This window comes from Phyllostomus discolor, chromosome 1 (genome assembly GCF_004126475.2).
Source record: "Phyllostomus discolor isolate MPI-MPIP mPhyDis1 chromosome 1, mPhyDis1.pri.v3, whole genome shotgun sequence".
Lineage (NCBI taxonomy): Eukaryota > Metazoa > Chordata > Mammalia > Chiroptera > Phyllostomidae > Phyllostomus > Phyllostomus discolor.
Genome location: NC_040903.2, coordinates 31,431,936 through 31,451,261, shown reverse-complemented (window position 1 = coordinate 31,451,261; position 19,326 = coordinate 31,431,936). Strand labels below are relative to the sequence as shown.

General features: G+C 32.6%; 1 protein-coding gene across 26 annotated transcripts in view; it reads right to left on the bottom strand.

The window, feature by feature from the left end:
- FIP1L1 (factor interacting with PAPOLA and CPSF1) overlaps nt 1-19,326 on the bottom strand; it is a 73,766-nt gene that overhangs the window by 19,745 nt on the left and 34,695 nt on the right. For 14 of the 26 annotated variants that reach the window (XM_028507919.2, XM_036020598.1, XM_036020559.1 and 11 more), the window contains 4 exons: nt 15,432-15,525; nt 12,971-13,127; nt 2,769-2,795; nt 694-748 (listed from right to left, as the gene is read on the bottom strand). In XM_028507919.2, coding sequence (XP_028363720.1) covers nt 694-748; nt 2,769-2,795; nt 12,971-13,127; nt 15,432-15,525 — 333 coding nt within the window. The remainder of the gene's footprint in view (nt 1-693; nt 749-2,768; nt 2,796-12,970; nt 13,128-15,431; nt 15,526-19,326) is intronic. The other 12 variants (XM_028507920.2, XM_036020623.1, XM_036020659.1 and 9 more) reach the window with 1 other exon arrangement.

Genomic DNA, 19,326 nt, shown 5'->3' with positions numbered 1-19,326 from the left:
ATTAAGAATTATGCTGATGCTTTATATTCACTAGCTGTTTTAATCTTCATGATTCTATCAACCCCATTTTGATAAAGAAGAAACTAAGTCTCAAAGACTAGTTATGAACTTGCCTAGCCACACAAAGCTGGTACATTATGAAAGCACAAATATGAATCAGGTTTCTGTGATTCCAAAGCCTATGTTGTTAAACACCATGTCGAATAAATGCAGGGTGTAAAAATAAGGCTATTCTCATGCAGAATGGATCCAATCCTCCTTTGTGGATGCTGAGTTGCAGCAGAGTAGCAAGGAAAAAGATAGCTTTTCTTTGCTATGGTCCCTGATAATAGTTGTTCTTACTTAATCCTAAAATAGACATACATTATTCAAGGTCATCAGTCACCTGTTTGCATTTCCCAGAAAACTGACTACAGCCAATTTTTTAAAATCAACTTAAGAGCTTCTTTAATCAGTGTGTCATAAATCAAAGGAAGATATTTCAAAATATTATCTTTTAGTTTTGTGTTGTTATTGGGTTATATGGGTCCAACATCTTATATAAAAGTAACTAACACAGATCTAGACCTATTAAAAGGCAGGTACTACTGTTTAAAAATTAAATCTTTTGAAAACATTACCAAAATATGTGTATGATTCTTCTGTCAAAACTCTATTGATGATAAAAAGTTTACAGTATACACAATGATTTACCTTTCTATTGTTGGTATAAGAGATGGAGGTGGAGCACCTGGTGGAGGAGGAAAACCTGAAACATTCAATCATAAGAAAAAAAAAGTTAAGGAAATATGCACCTCAAGTCAAGAGTAAAACAAAGTTGTTGTGGACCACTAAATTTTCTGGGGACATAACATGCTTCTCTATGTTATAATGGACAGAAAAAAATGGAGTTTAAACTTATAAACAGATACTAGAGTAATAAAACTTTAAATGAACAGTCTGGTCTAATACACAGAGCACAAACTGGGAGTCAGGACACCCGGTCTTATTTTCAGCACCACACACAGCCCATTTTGTGAGTATGAGAAAGTTAATCTCAATGCCTTACCTTTTCCATATATAAAACAGTAGTAGTGTTGCCACCAGATATGTTATACTTGAAATATTTTAGAAGGAAAGCAAATAAAACATTTACCTCTTTCAAAAAATATTGAGTTTTATATGTATAATTTATAAATAAAATCTTACCAGTAGATATAATAAATGCTTAACACTGAGAATATCCATCATAAAATGTATTTTAATAGCACAACCCTAAAAAACCATTTTTACAAAGAAGGTATGTAATGTAGTTTTGCATTAGTTTGGAAAGAAAATAATTTGCACCTTTATATCATGAGGTCTGTATTCTCAATAATTCACAGTATCTAAATGAAATACCACAGAATATGGCTAAAAGGGACCTTAACAGTTAATCTACTCTGCACTTTCAAATTAAGACAGGCAAAAAGAATCCCAACAAAGCCCTTAAGATTCCACCAGTTATGAAACCAATTCCTTTCAAGTTTTAACAACTCTTACTATTAGGAAATGCATTCAATTATCTCTCTCACACTGCAATACATACGCTATCCTGAATGAGGACAAGAAACAATCCATTGTCATACTCTCTAACACCTTCTGCATATTAAAAATAATTCCACTAGGCCTCCTTTTTAGTATTCTATGTAAAAATAAATCCCAGTTCTCTTAACCCTTCTCTAAAGTCCAATTAAATCAGTTTTGGTCCTGCTTCAAGTTGTTCCAAATTCACCATGCTCATCCTCACTGTATTCAGTTTTAGGATTTATAAATCCTCTACTGAACATCTTAGCAGTATAGAGTTTAACAATTACTATGTTAGTCCTTACAGTCCACAATCCTATTTTATACAGTCTTACAATCACAGTTCTTTTTAAACTAAAAAGACACACCAGTGATTCCTTTATAACTTTCCTGGTAAGTCTTTTTTCAGCCACATTTACAAACAGTGACTATATCACATCTACATATGTACACTCACCTATGCTACCCAAACTCTACCATTTCTGTTTATCAAGGTCATTTTGAATTTAGACCCACCCTTCCAAGCTCTGCCACTTCTCATTTCTTTATGCTCCTTGGCTTTAAACACTGAACTCAGTTAATACACCTGCAATCACATTTACACCATACTACCAAAAAAAACCCACAAACAAACCCCCAAACAAACCCAAAAACCCAACTGAAAAATTAAATAAGTAAAAACAACAACAACGAAACACCACTCGGCCACATATAAACTGTTGATCATACCATTGTAACAGTGAACAATTTAATCACCACTCAAAGAACAACCATCTCTGTCCAGTTATCAATCTAGTTAATAGTGTGGATCAAAATTCTCATGGTATCATTATGCCAGCAGAGTAAAACATTCAGAAACCATAATAAAGTCAAGATAAATGATCTTTCTCATCTCTTGTAGTCACTATATCGTACAAAAAATTCTTTGGTATTTTTAATAAAAACTTTATTTTCTATCCTATACTCAATTTTCTTCAACAAATTGATATGGTGAGAATTTTCTCAGAATCTCTATTTCTACAGAAATGGGTAAGACAGTTATAAGATAACTAATTATCTTAATCAAAACTGGAATGAAGCAAAGGCAGAGCTGAAAATAGGACCTTGAAATCCCAATAGCCTATTCCATATTCTAACCATATCAACACTGTCCCTCCTGTAACTATAGGCTTGAAATTTCATGTTTATTAACAATGATGGAGAAAACATGTAAAAAGTTTTACCTGGAGGTGGTACAGTTATTGGAATACCTAAAAAACAAGTGATGAAATTTAATATAGTAATTGGATTTTATAATCTGTTATGTATTTATGCCATCACCAAAAAAAGACAAAAACAGAAAAACCCACACCTTTGAAATAAAACCCCTTGCTTCATTTTCCTGGCTTATTCACTCAAGAGAAGTATTCTGTTTTCTTGCAGAGGACCAACAACTCGAGTGTGTAACATTGACCTCCTGATGAAAACCACATCTAACAACCTGGTAACAAGTTTCCCCCACAAGTTGCAATCATAAACAAAGTTTGACATCAGTTAAAAAGCACATTTGTGCATATGCAAGTATCAAACTCTATGAAAATGACACTAAGTTTGATAATCAACATCTGATCTTGTTATTTTAACATTTTAAGAGGGAAATTCATCAATGGGCTCTTTAATACTGTAGATACTACAAGGTAACTCTGAAGATGATGGATATTCACTTAGTAAAGCTTTGTGGGACATTCAGGTGTTGATTTGAATGATTTTCCTGTTGACAGGAGTGGGGAAAGGTTATTATTTCCCTTGATTTGTGGGAGTAGAAAAAGAGGTTACAGCTAATTCATATATATACACCCACAGGGCACATTAAAATAAATGTAGACAATACTTCTATAGGAGTCAGAAAATACTAATTTGAGTGACTCTCACTCATCTGCACACATTATAAACTAAGAAATATTCAACTATGATAAACATTCTCAGTTTTACATTTGTGAAATGTGCCCTTAAATCCTAATATAAAACTTATGTGGCATGCACACTGTAACTGCTTTTGTTTGAAGAAAAATGATATCACTAAGTAGAAAAACAGAGAAAAATTAAAAACTATTTCATGAAAATTTTATACCATAAATAGCTTCAACACAGCAGAACTGCTTTACTAAATTCTATTAAGAACTATGAACTTCATCAAAATTAGTCCAGAAAAGAAAAATAACCTAATTCATCAACTAAACGCATGGGAAAAAATAATGAAAACAGAATCACTTTCAAATATTTCTTTGTGAATGGTAAATCAGCTAATAATTTATTAAAAGGTTTCTCTGTATGTTTTACCAGGATAGGTTTATATAAAAAGATCTTAAGGAGGCAAATGGCCTTAAAATGGATAACGACACACCTGATTTAACCACCATCCAATAAAAGAAATATGATAAACTTACAAAACCAACAAGATTGCAAAAGATATGTAAAGCATCCATCATCTTGGAAAAATCATTAGGCCTCCATAAGTCTACTTAAACATAAGTCTACTTAAGATCTATACTTAACAACAATTCTCATTTATCCTGTGGTTATCCTGCTGCTATCTAAGTTGCTAAACTGTAAGAATCCAGCAGACAATACAAGCCAGCAGAATTCCAGACACCTAACTAAATGGGAAAAGAAAGACAGAACATGTTTAATGTTCCTATTAATATCTACTATTACCTGATTTTTATTTACAACAGTACAGAGTTTTTTGAGCACTACTGACCTTCACTATGTAACCTAGTTTTTACATTTAAACACCCATATTCTTAAGTGTGTAAGATAAAGAATTATATCAAATTCAGCAACCCACTCTGTAATCCTAATAACTTTACCTGAATGAACACCAGCAGCATGTATCATTTCAGCTAATACACTCAGTACAGCTTACTAAAATATGAATTCATGCAAAGTAACTAAATTACTAGTTAGCCCTCTCAGTATCTCATCCTCAAAAACATTTAAATCATCAAACTTTCTATAAAGCATAGTGACAAAGAGACATATAAGCAAATTGTTTAGTATAGTTTGCTTTTAATTTGAATCTTACTACAATAGTATCATGGGGCAATTTAAAAAAACAATCAACTGGGAGGAATTAAGAACACAAAGAAAAATCATGCTATCTATTAATAGACACCTTTCCAATCAGTATCTATACATGAGAAAGTTGGCATGACAACTAGAAAGGGACCTTTTTGTGAGATCTCTATTCCACCTAAGATATTTCAGTGTAAATCTCTATTGGTAAATGTTCACTGAAACTTAACTATAAAGTTGATTAAACACTATGCAATCAATTCTTTGACAATTATCTAATGTATTTTCAAAATGCATATGTTAGGCCAACTTACTTTTCATCTAAAAATCTCTATTTAGCATTTGACTTATTAACCCAAGAGAAATCATATAAGGAAAGAAAAATTCATCTCAAAAATCCCTTTCTTCTCCCAACACTCCCACCTTCCTGGCCAACATATGTGCTGCCTAGACAGCAGACTTGAAGTACACAAGACAAGTACTTTGTTTCTTTCCTGTAGCCTTTATCTGTGAAATGAGTAGGGAAAAAAATGTTTATTTTCTTGGAAAGCCTTGTATAACAACAGTAGAAGTAAGATTTCTAGTACTGGCCAAAAGCTTTTGGATTAGTGGTTTTGAAAGTCACCACCCATCAGAAGAACCACCTGTAGAATTTGTTAGAATACAGGTTGCTGGATCCCTTCCCCTAGAAATTCTTATTTAGTGTCTGGAGTGGGCCCAGAGAATTTGCATTCTAACAAGACGATGATGTTGCTGATGAAAGACCATACTTCGGGAACCAATGGATTAGATTCTAAACTTCTCTTTTGCACTGTTGACACCTCAATATTCAATACAGACAAAATAAATTCTATTCTAAATTGTTATGAAATGAAGTATGTGACACTCTGAAGTAAAATAGTACAGATGTATGACAGCCTATACTATCTGGCATCTTCAAAAGAAAGGGAGCAGGGAACGTAATTTTTCTACCATGTAACACATGCTGGTAAATGTCAAGTGTGAGGGTAGGGGGACCTGAAATCCTATATGGGAGACTAAAAGAATTGAAGCAAAGAAAACAGAAAGGTAACTGCAAAACATCCTACTAAAAAGAATTTTTTAAATTCTCACAAAATTAAGAGGCTCCACATTCAACAGCAAAATGAATAAAATTTATCAAAAACTCATTCTCAATGTATCTCATCATTATTTTGTATAACTAAGGCAAAAAAGAGTTACGTGACAGGCAGCCAATAAGATGAATTCTAAGGATCCCTGAGCCTCCTGGTATTTATGCCTTTTTTTTTTTTTTTTTTAAAGATTTTATTTATTTATTTCCAGAGAGGGAAGGGAGGGAGGGAGAGAGAGAGAGAGAGAGAGAGAGAGAGAGAGAGAGAGAGAGAGAGAGAGAGAGAGAGAGAAACACCAATGTGCGGTTGCTGGGGGTTCTGGCCTGCAACCCAGGAATGTACCCTGGCTGGGAATCGAACCTGGGACACTTTGGTTCCCAGCCCGCGCTCAATCCACTGAGCTACGCCAGCCAGGATTTATGCCTTTTTATACCCATGGTATTTATATCCTCCCCTTAAGTCCTGGCTAGATGTAATAACTTGTTTCTAACAAATGAAATAGAGCAAAAATGATGGGATGTCACTTCCAAGACTACATTTCAAGAAACAGTGACTTCCATCTTATTCGTGTCCTCTGTTGTCTTCTCAGCGTTCAAGCTTTCATGAAACAAGCTGCCATGCTGGAGAGAATCAGTCAAGCCTATGAGATGACCATCTCAAAGTCTGTAAGAGACCTTGAAGCAGAGGACCCAGCCAAACTGTCTCCACTTTCCTAACACAAAAAAACTCTTCAATAATAAATATATTGTTGTTTTAAGCCAATACATTCTGGAGTAATTTCTCACGCAGCCCTAGCTAACCAATACACATAAAAACTACCTGTCATTCCTCTATTAAGTTAACAACAACAACAACAACAACAAAAACGCATAGCACAATTAATTATGTGATAGGTCCTCATTGGTAACTTCAAATTGCTAGTTCTTAGTTCTTACTGGTAGCCTCCAAATTTCAACATTATTATGTTACAAATAAATAAGCCTGATCACTTTCCTTAAGTCTCAATGATTTTTATGTCAAAGTCATCAAGCCCATACACATAGATTTTGCATAAAGTCAAGGCTTATGAAATTATTACATATCACCTTCCATTACATGCTTTTTTCTATGTAGCAGTATTCTTAAAATTATATACGTACACATATCACCTACCATTTACTCTTTAAGAAAAAAGAAACATGGAATATAGAATACTGTAAACTATTTTTTAATAATATGAAATAACTATAAAATACAAAATAGAAAGGAAATAATTTTAAAGAAAAAAATCTGTTAAAAGGTGCTACATTCACAAAACTTAGAGCAACCAAGTTACCAGAATACTTCTATACCTAATAGATAAAAAAAGATGGTTTATGACAACTATAAATGGAATTAACTATTTTATTCATATTAGGATCTCTTAATTCTGCAGTTTATAAAATGATCTACAGGCTACAGAAATTAAAATTCTGTTAAACAAACAGAAACAACTCTGATAGAAATTTCTATATTTTTACCCCCCCCAAAAAACAAAACAAAACTGTAAAGAAACTGATCTCTGTAAGCACATATATAATCACAAAATGACTGGAAGAATCATACCAACAAAAAGCAAATATTAAGTTATAATTAAATCCTACAAAATGTAGCATCTATATTATTAAAAATATAACTATTATAAAGGGAGTGTCCACGGGCAAAAAAGACATTAAAAAATCAACAACCTAAAAATCACCATTCAAAAGACCTTTTAATTTCTATTAAACTTACATTTAATTTTTAATTGTGCCAAAACATACTTATTACAAATAATCAGCATTAGTTCCCATTCTGAGTGTATTAAAAACACAACAGACTGTTAAGTTTTTTTAACATAAAAAATTAGTATAATTCTCAAAAGCTTCAAGGAATTCTTTTGCATAGGTACTTCTATAAAACACATTTTTAGCAAACAGCATCTGTTAATAAGCAGATTTGCTGTGTTAAGACCAAAAAGCTTCACTGAACTATAAAATGAGCATAATAAATGTTATACTCATGAAATAGCTTATCAATTAGAGGGACAAAATTGTATTTCCTCAAAGGTGCTAGTAACATTCATTCAATATAGGTCAACCTTCTGCCAAAGCAGCAGTTCTCAAAGTGCTACTTGGAAATTCCTGGGGTACCTAGGGCCTTTCTAGAAATCTGCAAGGTCAAAACAAAACTACTTTCATAAAAATACTAAGATGTCATTTGCCATTGTCACCCTCATTCTCTTACAGGTCTACAATTAGGTTTCCCAGAGACTACGTAACATACAAAACAATTAGGACAATCTAGTTTTCCATTAAGCCATACAGTAATGAGATTTCGAAAGTGTAGAACAATGCCACTCTTTGCACTAAATGTTTTTTGTTGTTCTGGAAAAATAGCTATTTTTAAAGAAAATATTTTCTTAATGTTAATATGTAATGGGTTTATTTTGAGTATTTTAGAAAATAAGTATATTAAATATAATATTTTAATTTCAGTTAAGATCTAATACAAAAAAATCGATGTAATATGCATAAATAAAAGCTCTTTGGGTCTGCAGTAATTTTTAAGAGTGTGAAGGAGTCTGTGACCAAAATGTTTGAAAGCCTCTGTGCTAGAATCAGACTACTAACTGAAAAATAATATAAAACCACGGTAGGCCTTGGAGGAAATGCAGAAGACTCTAAATGTATGTTGCATTTCTCCCAAGCCCCATCTGTCATAGCTAACCCCAGTTCAAGGCATTTAAGGAATAAGTAAGGTTTTCAAGTTCATATAATTTGTAGTACTAGATGAGTAGTAAGACTCTGACGTACCTGACAATCTTTTAGGAAGAAATCTAATTCCTTCTAAAATGCAGAAGCTTACACATTTTGAAGTCTAGATAAACAGCTAAGCCTTATATCCCACTTTAAGTGCTGAGATGACTTGTCTGTGGTCAACATTAGTTGGGTTGCATCTCAGTAAAGCAGAGAGCCTTCTTCAATGTAGTAGAATTTTACTGCTGAGCTACATTTATTGTTCCCAAATCATACAGAACCACAGTCACATGAGCCTGAATACTGATTAATGTAACAAAAAATGAGTTAAGCTGAATATGCCCTCTGTCAGTAAACTCTATTATAAAAACATAAAAATAAAACATGATACTAAAATAAATTAACACATAAAACCCTAAATGAAATGTAACATAGGTTGAGCAATTTTAAAAAGTTTGTTTACAATCATTACAATAAGCCAGACGCCAACAAATACTGAATGATTCCACTTACATGAGGTACCTAGAACAGGCAAATTCATAGACAGAAAGAATGGAAGCTAGCAGGGGTTGGGGTCAACTGGAAGGGGTTATTGTTCAGTGAGTACATAGTTTTTGATATAGATGATGAAAAAGTTTTAGGTACAGATCCTAGTGATGGCTACACAACATTGTGAATGTATTTAATGTCACTGAATTATACATTTACAAAATGGTTAAAATCATAAATGTTTTGTTATGTTTATTTTACCAAATAAAAAAATCAACTACTCTATAACAGCAATCCTTCCAATTTTACAACTTTTATTCTAATAAGAATTTTAAAACTAGTTTATTCAGTGAACATCAATTTATTAACACAAACCAGGCAAATGCTAATACTGCAGTTAACTGATTTTTAAAAAAATCTGATTTCTGTTCTTTATAATTTCCGTAACTTCCCTACACATACACAGGCATGCACTTCTATTTCAAGAAAATGCTAAAAAAAAAAAAAGCTTTTAAGACATGTTATTGGCATGAATCACATAATCCAATATTAAAGCCTTCTCGACATAGGTAATGATTCACTTCAACATAGTTAATGAAATAGGCTTTGGAGCAAAGCTGCTTAGGTTAGAATTCTGGTTCTGCTACTTTTCTAGCTAATGCTTCAACTCCTGGAGTCCCAGTTTCTGTATCTAAAATTATTTCTACTTCAAATGCTGTCAAGAATAAAACTGAGTTAATACAAGAAGTGTGCTCAGAACAGTGTCTTCAACAGTAAGCATTCAATAAGTATTAGCAACTATTTGTGTTATCACATAGTGAAAGAAACCACACTAACAACAGATCTTATTCACTAGAAAATGAAGATAGAATTTCTGAAAATTAGGGAAGATCTTGAATAATTGGTATTTATTTTCAAGCTATGGTTAGTACAGCAACTAGGAACAAGATTAAATATTTTTCCATTTAAAAAATACAAAAGTCTCAACATTAATTTAGGACCACAGGTCCCTTATATGTTTATTTTGCTCTCCAATACAAAACCTCCCCTACTTTCATATTAATCTATTATGGCCACAAATACTTAATTCTCTCTGCTACTAAGGTCTCATGTATGTTTGGAACGTGTGCTTCGGGCAGAGAGAAGGAAATATATTTATCCTCACCTATTAACGATCTGACAGTGAAGTCCCTTGAACGGACACTGTCTATCACACCTCACGTTGCTAAGGAGGAACTACTTGTTTACACTGTGAGCCAACTGCAGAGTTGACTAAAAATTTTATCCTCCAAAATAGGGCATTTCTGAGTGAATAATAATTATTCAGGGACAAAAGATATATAAAGTAGGACTGTTTTAGGCAGATCTGGATATATGGTCACCTTATTTATAAAAAAATGGCAGCACCCCAAAATATGGGCTTAACGTATCATTACTTATTTGTCCCATCATATGCAGAACTATAGTTTTAAAAATTTATGCATTTGAAAGCCAATGTTAACAGAGGCAAAATTAAAATATGTTTAAATTAATTCTCAAAGATTTTCTTCCTTTCACTCTTTCATAACAAAGCACAAAGAAAACCTAAGGTTTCTCCTAGAAAAATGGAGTTTACTTGTTAAGGCAATACAAAAAACCCTCCTGAGCCAGCTTTCTTTCCTTAGCTGCTTAGGATTCTAAGGTGATATAAATAACAGCAAACTCAATAGAACATATTATAATCATGTGGTTCTTTGGTAAATGATAAGTTAAAATGTGGCTTTAATCAAGGCCTACATGCAGCTGGCATGTATCTATGCAGCCATAGTGTTATTTGAGGCTAGTGCCCGTTCTGATTGGTAAGTGCCTTGTGTGACTTTACCAGCTGGCAATCTGAAAACCCCCCTGTGTTACAGATATATAAATATGTTTCTAACTCAATTAGTTAACATATTTAGAGTATGTCAAGCATACACAAGACATCTGTGATTAGCACTGTGGGGAAACATACTGTCTCCAACAGCTCACAATCTAGTAAAAATGAGGAGTATTTCTGTTAGGCTCAATTTACAATATTTGGTTTTTAATATGAATTAGTATCTTCCCCACCAGACTCCAACAGACACACCAATGTTAGGGTACTGCTTAAAGCAGCATTAAAATTCATCTGAATTTATATTCCTAAAATGCTGACAGGACAGCATGAGGTACAATCCAAAAATAAGCAACAAAGGAAATTTGGATAGTTATTTAAAACATGGAAAGCATGTGCTTTAAAATTAACATTAAATATATAGTTTATACAACAGAAAAATAATGTTACAGAATGCCACAGATAATGTATACATTATTAAAAGATTTGTTATCCTTAGAAATAAAGATTATACAGCAAAATAAATGGGAGTAATTTTATCATTAAAAAAAAAGCCCACTTCCTATCAGCAATATCTTCCAGAGCTACTAAATATTGTTATACCAGTCAAGTATTTATTGTTTCATCATTACTACATGTCACCACTCTCTCACTTTAATAAACAGCTACTGTTGAACTATATAAAATGTTAGCCATCAGGGGATATACTATTTAGCTAGTAAACAAGAAAATTTTCTTAAATCACTTTTAGTTCCTACTAAAGTTTAAATAAGGTTACAAAGTAATCTAGCTTTAGAACTATTAACACATATACTGATTATCTTTTAGTCTCATTAAATCAAATATGTTCAAAATGAACTATTTCTACATTTTATCTTTTTCAGAGGACAAAGAAATCAATGATTATGAATCATTAAGTTTTCATTACTTTCCCTTATTTAGTTAATTCTCACCATATTAAAAACACAAGAATCTTGGGTCAAATTACAACTTCTGGTTTGTGTTTCAGAACAAAAAATTCTTGCTGGAACAAGAATTAACTGAACTTTAAAAATAACATTGCCTGGAATAAGTACCTCTAACCTACCCAGTTTTCTCTTCCACTATTTTTAAGACAACAAGATTCTCTGTTACCAGAGTCATTTTTCATAATAATTTTTAAATCCTTTTGAAGGCCGAGGTGACAATGGAAGGAAATCAAAGGTGTTGTGGTGGTGAGGCCAAGAGTAACTGACATTTAGAGGCCAAGGATTACTAGAGGGAAGGACTAGCCAACCCTGTGTTTGCCTCTATACTCTGATCATAACTGACACTAAACAGAAGACAGCACTGCTGTAAATATGGACTAAGTGGTCATGGCTCTTAAGTATAAATTGACATATGTTACAACCATAATGTATATTACGCATGTAATTCTGATAAGGAATGATAATTTTTTTAATCACATACTATGGGCATCCTCCCTAGAAAAAAAGTATTATCTCAATCAATCTTGTTAGTTTCATTAAAAATTGGTTAAGGGGGATGAAATTAAAAGCTTTTGGGGATGAAATAAAGGCTATTGGATGAAAGGTTGAAAGAATGAAATTTGGGGATTATTTTTATTTTTTTTATATTACCACTGATCTAATGTTTAATAAATAAATAATCAAAAGTGGCTACAAATATGACAGAAAATTTACCAGGTACCTGGCACCCAGAAGTAGTCTCCTAAAAGGAAACCAGTATACAAAGAAAGAAGATGACCAGACTGAGATTTTCATTTCAAAATTCTCTTCATAGGTGTAACTTTTTTTATCTACTCCAATTCTAAAAGTATTTTTAAAGGTTTTTTTCAAAACAAGTTTACATGATTTATAATCAATTAGCAACTTTAGTTTGGGGAATATGATCATATTTTTGGTTCTTACTTTTAGTATCTGTACATTCTTCCTTAGTTTAACATAGTGTGTCTTTTCTATGCTGAAATAGCAAGACATACATTTATCTGTTAGTGTGAATCTATTGAAGACAACATAATTTTGTGTCTACTACTTTTATTGCAATGCAATCAGTAAAGATGTTATTTTTAAAATATATATTTTAATTGTTAAATTCAAAATAAAAGAAACATTCCTGGGTTATTATTTTTTTCAAAATCAAATGTCTTATGTACTATTTACCTGGTGGTGGAATCAGAGGCGGAGCAGTGCTGACTGTTGGAGGAGGTGGAAGAAATGGAGGAGGTGGAAGGTGAGTGGGAGGAGCTCCTGGAGGGAAAAATGGAGGCGGTTTGCTAAAATTGTTGTCTACTTCAGTAGCAGATCTTTCCGAAAGGACCTGAAATTAGAGCATAGTTTATTAAAAAGATGAATAAATGTTCTTATCTGTGATTAAACTCAGTAAATTAATTTCATTTCATCTAAGAATCAAAGTAAAAAGTTTTATTTAAATACACATATTTTGAGGAGGCGAGAGTAATTTTCTATGTGTGATGTGTATGTATATACACACAAATGTGATGAACTCACACACATATTTAAACCCTAGAAAAAACAACGGAATCATTACAGAAGTTCTTAATAAGAAATAATTAAGTGATAAAAATATTCTAAACAAAATTAAATACTTTATAAATAAAATGTTCTAAGTATTTTCATTATTACCCAGCTCAAATTAAAGTATTTAAATTAAAGCATGTAACCATCAGTGTCAGATACCAGCAATAGGAAATTAACATGGCAGCAGAACCAGAAATGTATTATAACGGGGCCTGTCATCACCAGGGCGCAAAGTAAGAGACCATAGAACATTACCAGGGTGCAAGAGGCAGCCAAATACATAGATAACTTTTCTGTGTCACCCCTATAACTTTAAGAGCAAGGGTTTTTATTTGAAAAGTAAAAGTGTTTACAAAATAGTGACCTGTGGTGAACAGGTAAGGGATAGGCACCAAATCTACAAAGGAATGGCACCTAGAAATTTGGATTTTTGACAAGTTTCCTGAGGGATTCTAATGTATAAACACATTTAGGAAACAGCAGAAACAGGCAACATAATATTGTATTTTGAGACTATACTTCTTAAATCCTTACTAGTTAAAGCACATCATTTAAACATATAATCATTCTCCTTTGCATTAACTTTTCCTACATTTTTGTTCTGTAATTTTTATAAGGCATATGCTGATAAGCTATTTTTTAAGCAAGGAAACAGACTTAAATTTAAAGTATTATATATAGCATTTTGATGGTGGGGAAAAGAAAAACTAGCTTAATTTTAGAAATGATTTACTTTTTAAGATGCTAAAAAGAACAGTTTACATGATTTATTTATTAAAAGTAATGAAAATCAAAACACTATGGACATTTTTAACTACTCACGAAAAGAAAATAACTAACAAAATAGAAAGAAACTCACAGATACAGAGCATAGACTGCCATCTGTCAGTGGGGAGGGGATTGAGGGTTGGGTAAAAAAGATGAAGGGAAGCCCTGGCTGGCATAGCTCAGTGGATTGAGCGCGGGCTGGGAACCAAAGTGTCGCAGGTTCGATTCCCAGCCAGGGTACATTCCTGGGTTGCAGGCCATAACCCCCAGCAACCGCACATTGATGTTTCTCTCTTTCTTTCTTTCTTTCTCTCTCTCTTCCCCCTCCCTCCCTTCCCTCTCTAAAAATAAATAAATAAAATCTTAAAAAAAAAAAAAAAAAAAAGATGAAGGGATTAAGAGAGAAAAAAAAACCCCTCATAGACAGATAATAGTATGGAGATCACCAGAGGGAAAGGGGGTGGAGGGAGGCAGAAAGGGGCATAAGGGGGAATGTATGCTGATGGAAGGAGACCTGACTTGGGGTGATGAACACAAAACACAATATACAGATGATATATCACAGAATCATACATCTGAAACCTATATAAATTTATAATGGATATCACACCAATAAATTCAGTAGAAGAAAATGAAGTAGGTAATAAAAAGAAGTGTGGTCAAGTTAACAGCTGAAAGTTTCAGTTGTAGCTATTGCTAAAGTAATAGCTTGAATTACCTCAGTAACTAACAACTCATCCCCTTTCATCCTTACATTTGAAAACACAGGGATTACAAATTTGTTTTTCCCCAAGAAAAGCCACATTAAATAAATTATGATATTATCAGTATTATACAATAAAGCTATCATAGAGACTTTCAGTTACAGTTTTAAGAATATGAGAAAATGCAAATGATAATTTCAAAATGATAATTTCAAAAAAGAAAAGGATACACAAAAATATAACGGTATCCCAATCTTGCTTTGTGAATCCTGCTTTGCTTGCTTTGTAAGAGATATGTGAAAATGCTTAGTGCTTGTCTTTAGATAGCAGAATTATCAGTGGCTTTATTTTGTTCTTTAGACTTCCCCCATATTTTCCTTTTTGTTCAATGAAGCCATACATTATGTTTATAACAAGGAAAAAAAATCTTACTAAAAAAGACTCAAAAGTTATAAATTCTAAATTTTATTTACAGTAAAATGGTGACTGACTTCATATTTTAAACCTCTTGGTAGCACCTAACACACACTATAAATATACACTGAATAAATTACACGAAAACATGCATATATTTTTCAGCTAAAAAAATAATAATTTAAAAAATACTAAACCTGTATGTTGCTATTTTCATTTGCCCGTCGCCTTCCTTCAACTCGGCTGATAGTTATAGTCTGACCAATAACATCAATTGCCCCAGGCAGTCTCCTGTAACATAAAAATTAAACCAACTCACTTTCACTTAAATAGATATTTAAAAGAGAATGCAAATATCGGGAAAGAAATAAATCTAAAACCCTATGCAGTGTACTTTAAAATAAAAACCAGGCTATAATACACACTGAAAGAACTTGACTAAATTAATTAAGCGTCTCTATTTTGCATGGTCATAAAAACTACATTTTTAAATTAATAAGCTTGGATCAACATACCCAACAATGATTTTAAAGTTAGATTTAAGTATTCTTATAGGTTTTCTTCTAAATTTACTACTTTTTAATACTATCCAACTGAATTTATCCTTGTGGAATTCAATCAGGTATCAAATGCTAAACAAATGGAAATAAGTTTTGGTAATGATAATTATAACAGCACAGTTCTATTACAGAAGCTAATTTTAGAAATACCTCTAAAAGGCCTGAAAAGAAATAATATTCATTTTGACACACAGAAGATATTTTCCTTAGTGACTTATTCAGAGCATTAGAAAATATAAGAAAGGAACCAGTTTTACATTTCTGATAACTTGCCTTTAGACAGAAAAGTTCAAATTTTTAAATGCCTGCCATACCTTTAATTTTATTTACAATCCATTAAAATATATGAGTAGATGGAAAATAGCCTACCGCAAAGTGCTGCAAGTTTAGCAGGAAAATCTAGTAAGTTAAATTTTTAAAAAATGTTAAAAGCCATTTAGTGTGGTTAAGGACTTGATAAAAAGTATATATGCTTAGTAAGACAGAAATGATTTGTAGGAATAGGCAATGAAAAATGGATGCAAATTATATGAATTTCTCTTCATCCATATTTCAGTTATGAACAATCCTGCCTTTAAAATTTTATAAAAAGGAAAACAACCAAAACACTATGTATCTGTCCAGTCACCAGATTACGTTCCTAAAATGACTAAAAACAGCGGGTACAATTTGCTGAAGGCCTATATATTTTACCTAAACCTCACAATACTCCTTAATTTTGAAAAATTATTGTGTATTTGTTAAAAATTATAAAGCTAGGGCCCAGAGTGATGTCACTAACCTCTGTAACAATTAAATGAACAAACTAACTTTCAAATCTGAGTTTGATTCCAAAGCTTATAGACCCCTTCCCTTGACCAGGCTGCCTTCCAGCAAGATAACTGGTCTTGAGAAATGTAAGGTTTCTGGAAAATCAAGAATTGGTATAAGCTTGTCTCAAGTGAAGCTTGAGAAAGCCCCATAATTTTATGTACACAAAAACAAAACAGACAGCCCTGTTGAGTATATAAGAGCACTTGAAATGGCTTCACCTACACAGTCAATTCCAACTTACCGTCTTGCCAACTTTAAGACTCTGTTCTCTATAATTTTAATACAATTTGAAAGTTCAAGCCTTTCCAATTTTATGCCTGGGCCATTGACTTCCAAGGGTTCTCTCTTGATCAAGTGATTTTACTTAAATTATACCCTTCAATACACCTGGGAAACCACCCTAGCATTAACATATTAGAAAAATCCAAATACCTTTAACATAAATATTACTCCGATTTCTTCCCCCAAACTTAAAATAATTATAAAGCTATGTCCACTATATACTTCCTATCAAAGTGCATGCCTTAGCCCTTTAAAAACTTTATAAGATTTCTGATATATGCACAAATCTCAGATTCTAACATCTTAACAGATAAAGGTATATATTCTGAGGCCAGGCTTCTCCTCCCCATTATTACTACATAGACTTCATTCACTGTAAAAGTCTTCATTTCTACTATTTCCTTTTCCATTCTTTTCTGTTCTCAATTGCTGGATTCTCCCCTCTTCATCTTTTTAAATTAAACCATAAAGAATAATTCTTAGAAATTTGTTTGGAATTGCAATTTGGACCACAAATTCTCCAAACTGTTAAAAGCCGCAAAAATGAAATCTAGATATAATATTCTAATTTTTGTGCTTAGGAAATATTTCTATAACCTTTTACCATGGATTTGAAAAACTGCAGCATATAGGAGTACTTATTTTAATTTTGCTTATCTTAAAAAAGGATCAGAGAAGTCTCATTATTTTTTCCAGCTTTAAATGGATTGTTTAATTACTAAAGATTCAAAATGGCATATACTACATTCTAAAAACATACAAATGAGAAATTAATCTTAAGAAACGTGTATCTCTAGAGCAGGGGTGTCAAACTCATTTTCACTGGGGGCCATATCAGCCTTGCGGTTGCCTTCAAAAGGCTGAATGTAATTTTAGGACTGTGTAAATGTAACTACTCCTTAACAGTTAAGTGAGAGCTCTGCGCTGCCACCGGATAGAAACAAGGTGCTGGGCCAGATACAACCAAGTGGAGAGCTGGATTAGACCCTCGGGCCTTGTGTTTGCCACCTGTGCTCTACAGGAAGTCCATAAATTTTTAATTCCTTATATTTCCATAAAAATAACAGTTCCTTGCCCAGGCATTTTTATAATACAAATTAATTTACCTTAATTATAAATGTGAAGGTTACCATTTTGTTTGGAAGTATTTTGACAGAAATATAAGTATATAGAAAGTAACGCAAAAGCACCTAATTTTTAACATGGACAAGTACTTAAACAATTCAATGTTATTCTGATAACATTATGAAAAAAATATTAAACCATATTTATTCTACAAGTTTTTCATGTAACACTTTTTACTTCATTAAATGAAAGATTTAGTAGAGCTTCACTATAACAATCTTCTATGACTTGGACTGCCACATAACACAAGTTTAACTGGGCTTACAAATTTGTTCACTAAGGCAGACAGCTAATACAGCTATCAAGATTCTTTTCCCTCTACTGGACTCGATCATATACAGTACAAAAAAAACCTGAAAGAGACAAACTAATCACAGTGATATCTACAGTTTTATTAATCTACAGCATAACACAGGCAGTGAATGTTCACAAGAGCCTCCACCTTTCCTCCTGGCACAGATACATATATAAACATTTCTAGTAATATAATTAAATTGAAATGTCATATTTTGATGATTCTGATGTTCCAGAAAGCATATGAGGGCTGCTTACAGAAGAGATACAAAAGAAATTTTTAAAGTGACAAAATCAGAGAGAAGGGAAGATGGACAAAAGATTAGTTAGCAATCTTTTGTCACAAATTTCTGAGCTTATTTAACAGCAAAAATAAAGGATACTATTAATAACAAAAATCTTTAATGTGCGTAAGACAAAAACAAAACATTATCTCTGAAACTGCTGTTCCTAATAATAATAGCAGCTAGTATTTACTCAGCACCTATTATGTAGCAGAAAAGTACTGTTCTGAGCACTCTATATATACAGGTGCTCCTTGACTAAGAATAGGGTTATGTCCTGATAAACCCATCATAACTTGAAAATATTGCTATCAGTAAGTCAAAATGTACTTAAGACACCTAACGTACAAAACAACGTACCACAGCTTAGCCCTCCCTACCTTACATGTGTTCAGAACATCAGTACAGTTCATCCCTACAGTTGGGCAAAATGATCTCTCTGCTGCTGCCTGGGATCATGAGAGTCTCTTGCCACATATCACTAGCTCAAGAAAAGATCAAAGATCAAAATTCAAAGTATAGGTTCTATTAATTGCACATCACTTTTTCACTACCATAAAGTCAAAAAATCAACAAGATAAATCACCATTAAGTGGAGGACCATCTATATTTACTTCTCATAATAACCCTATGAGGTAGCAACTACTATTATTTCCATTTTATAGATGAAAGCAAATGGAAAAAATTTTCTCTTTTGAGACCACCTGAAGAGAAAATATGATGGAGTACAGTAG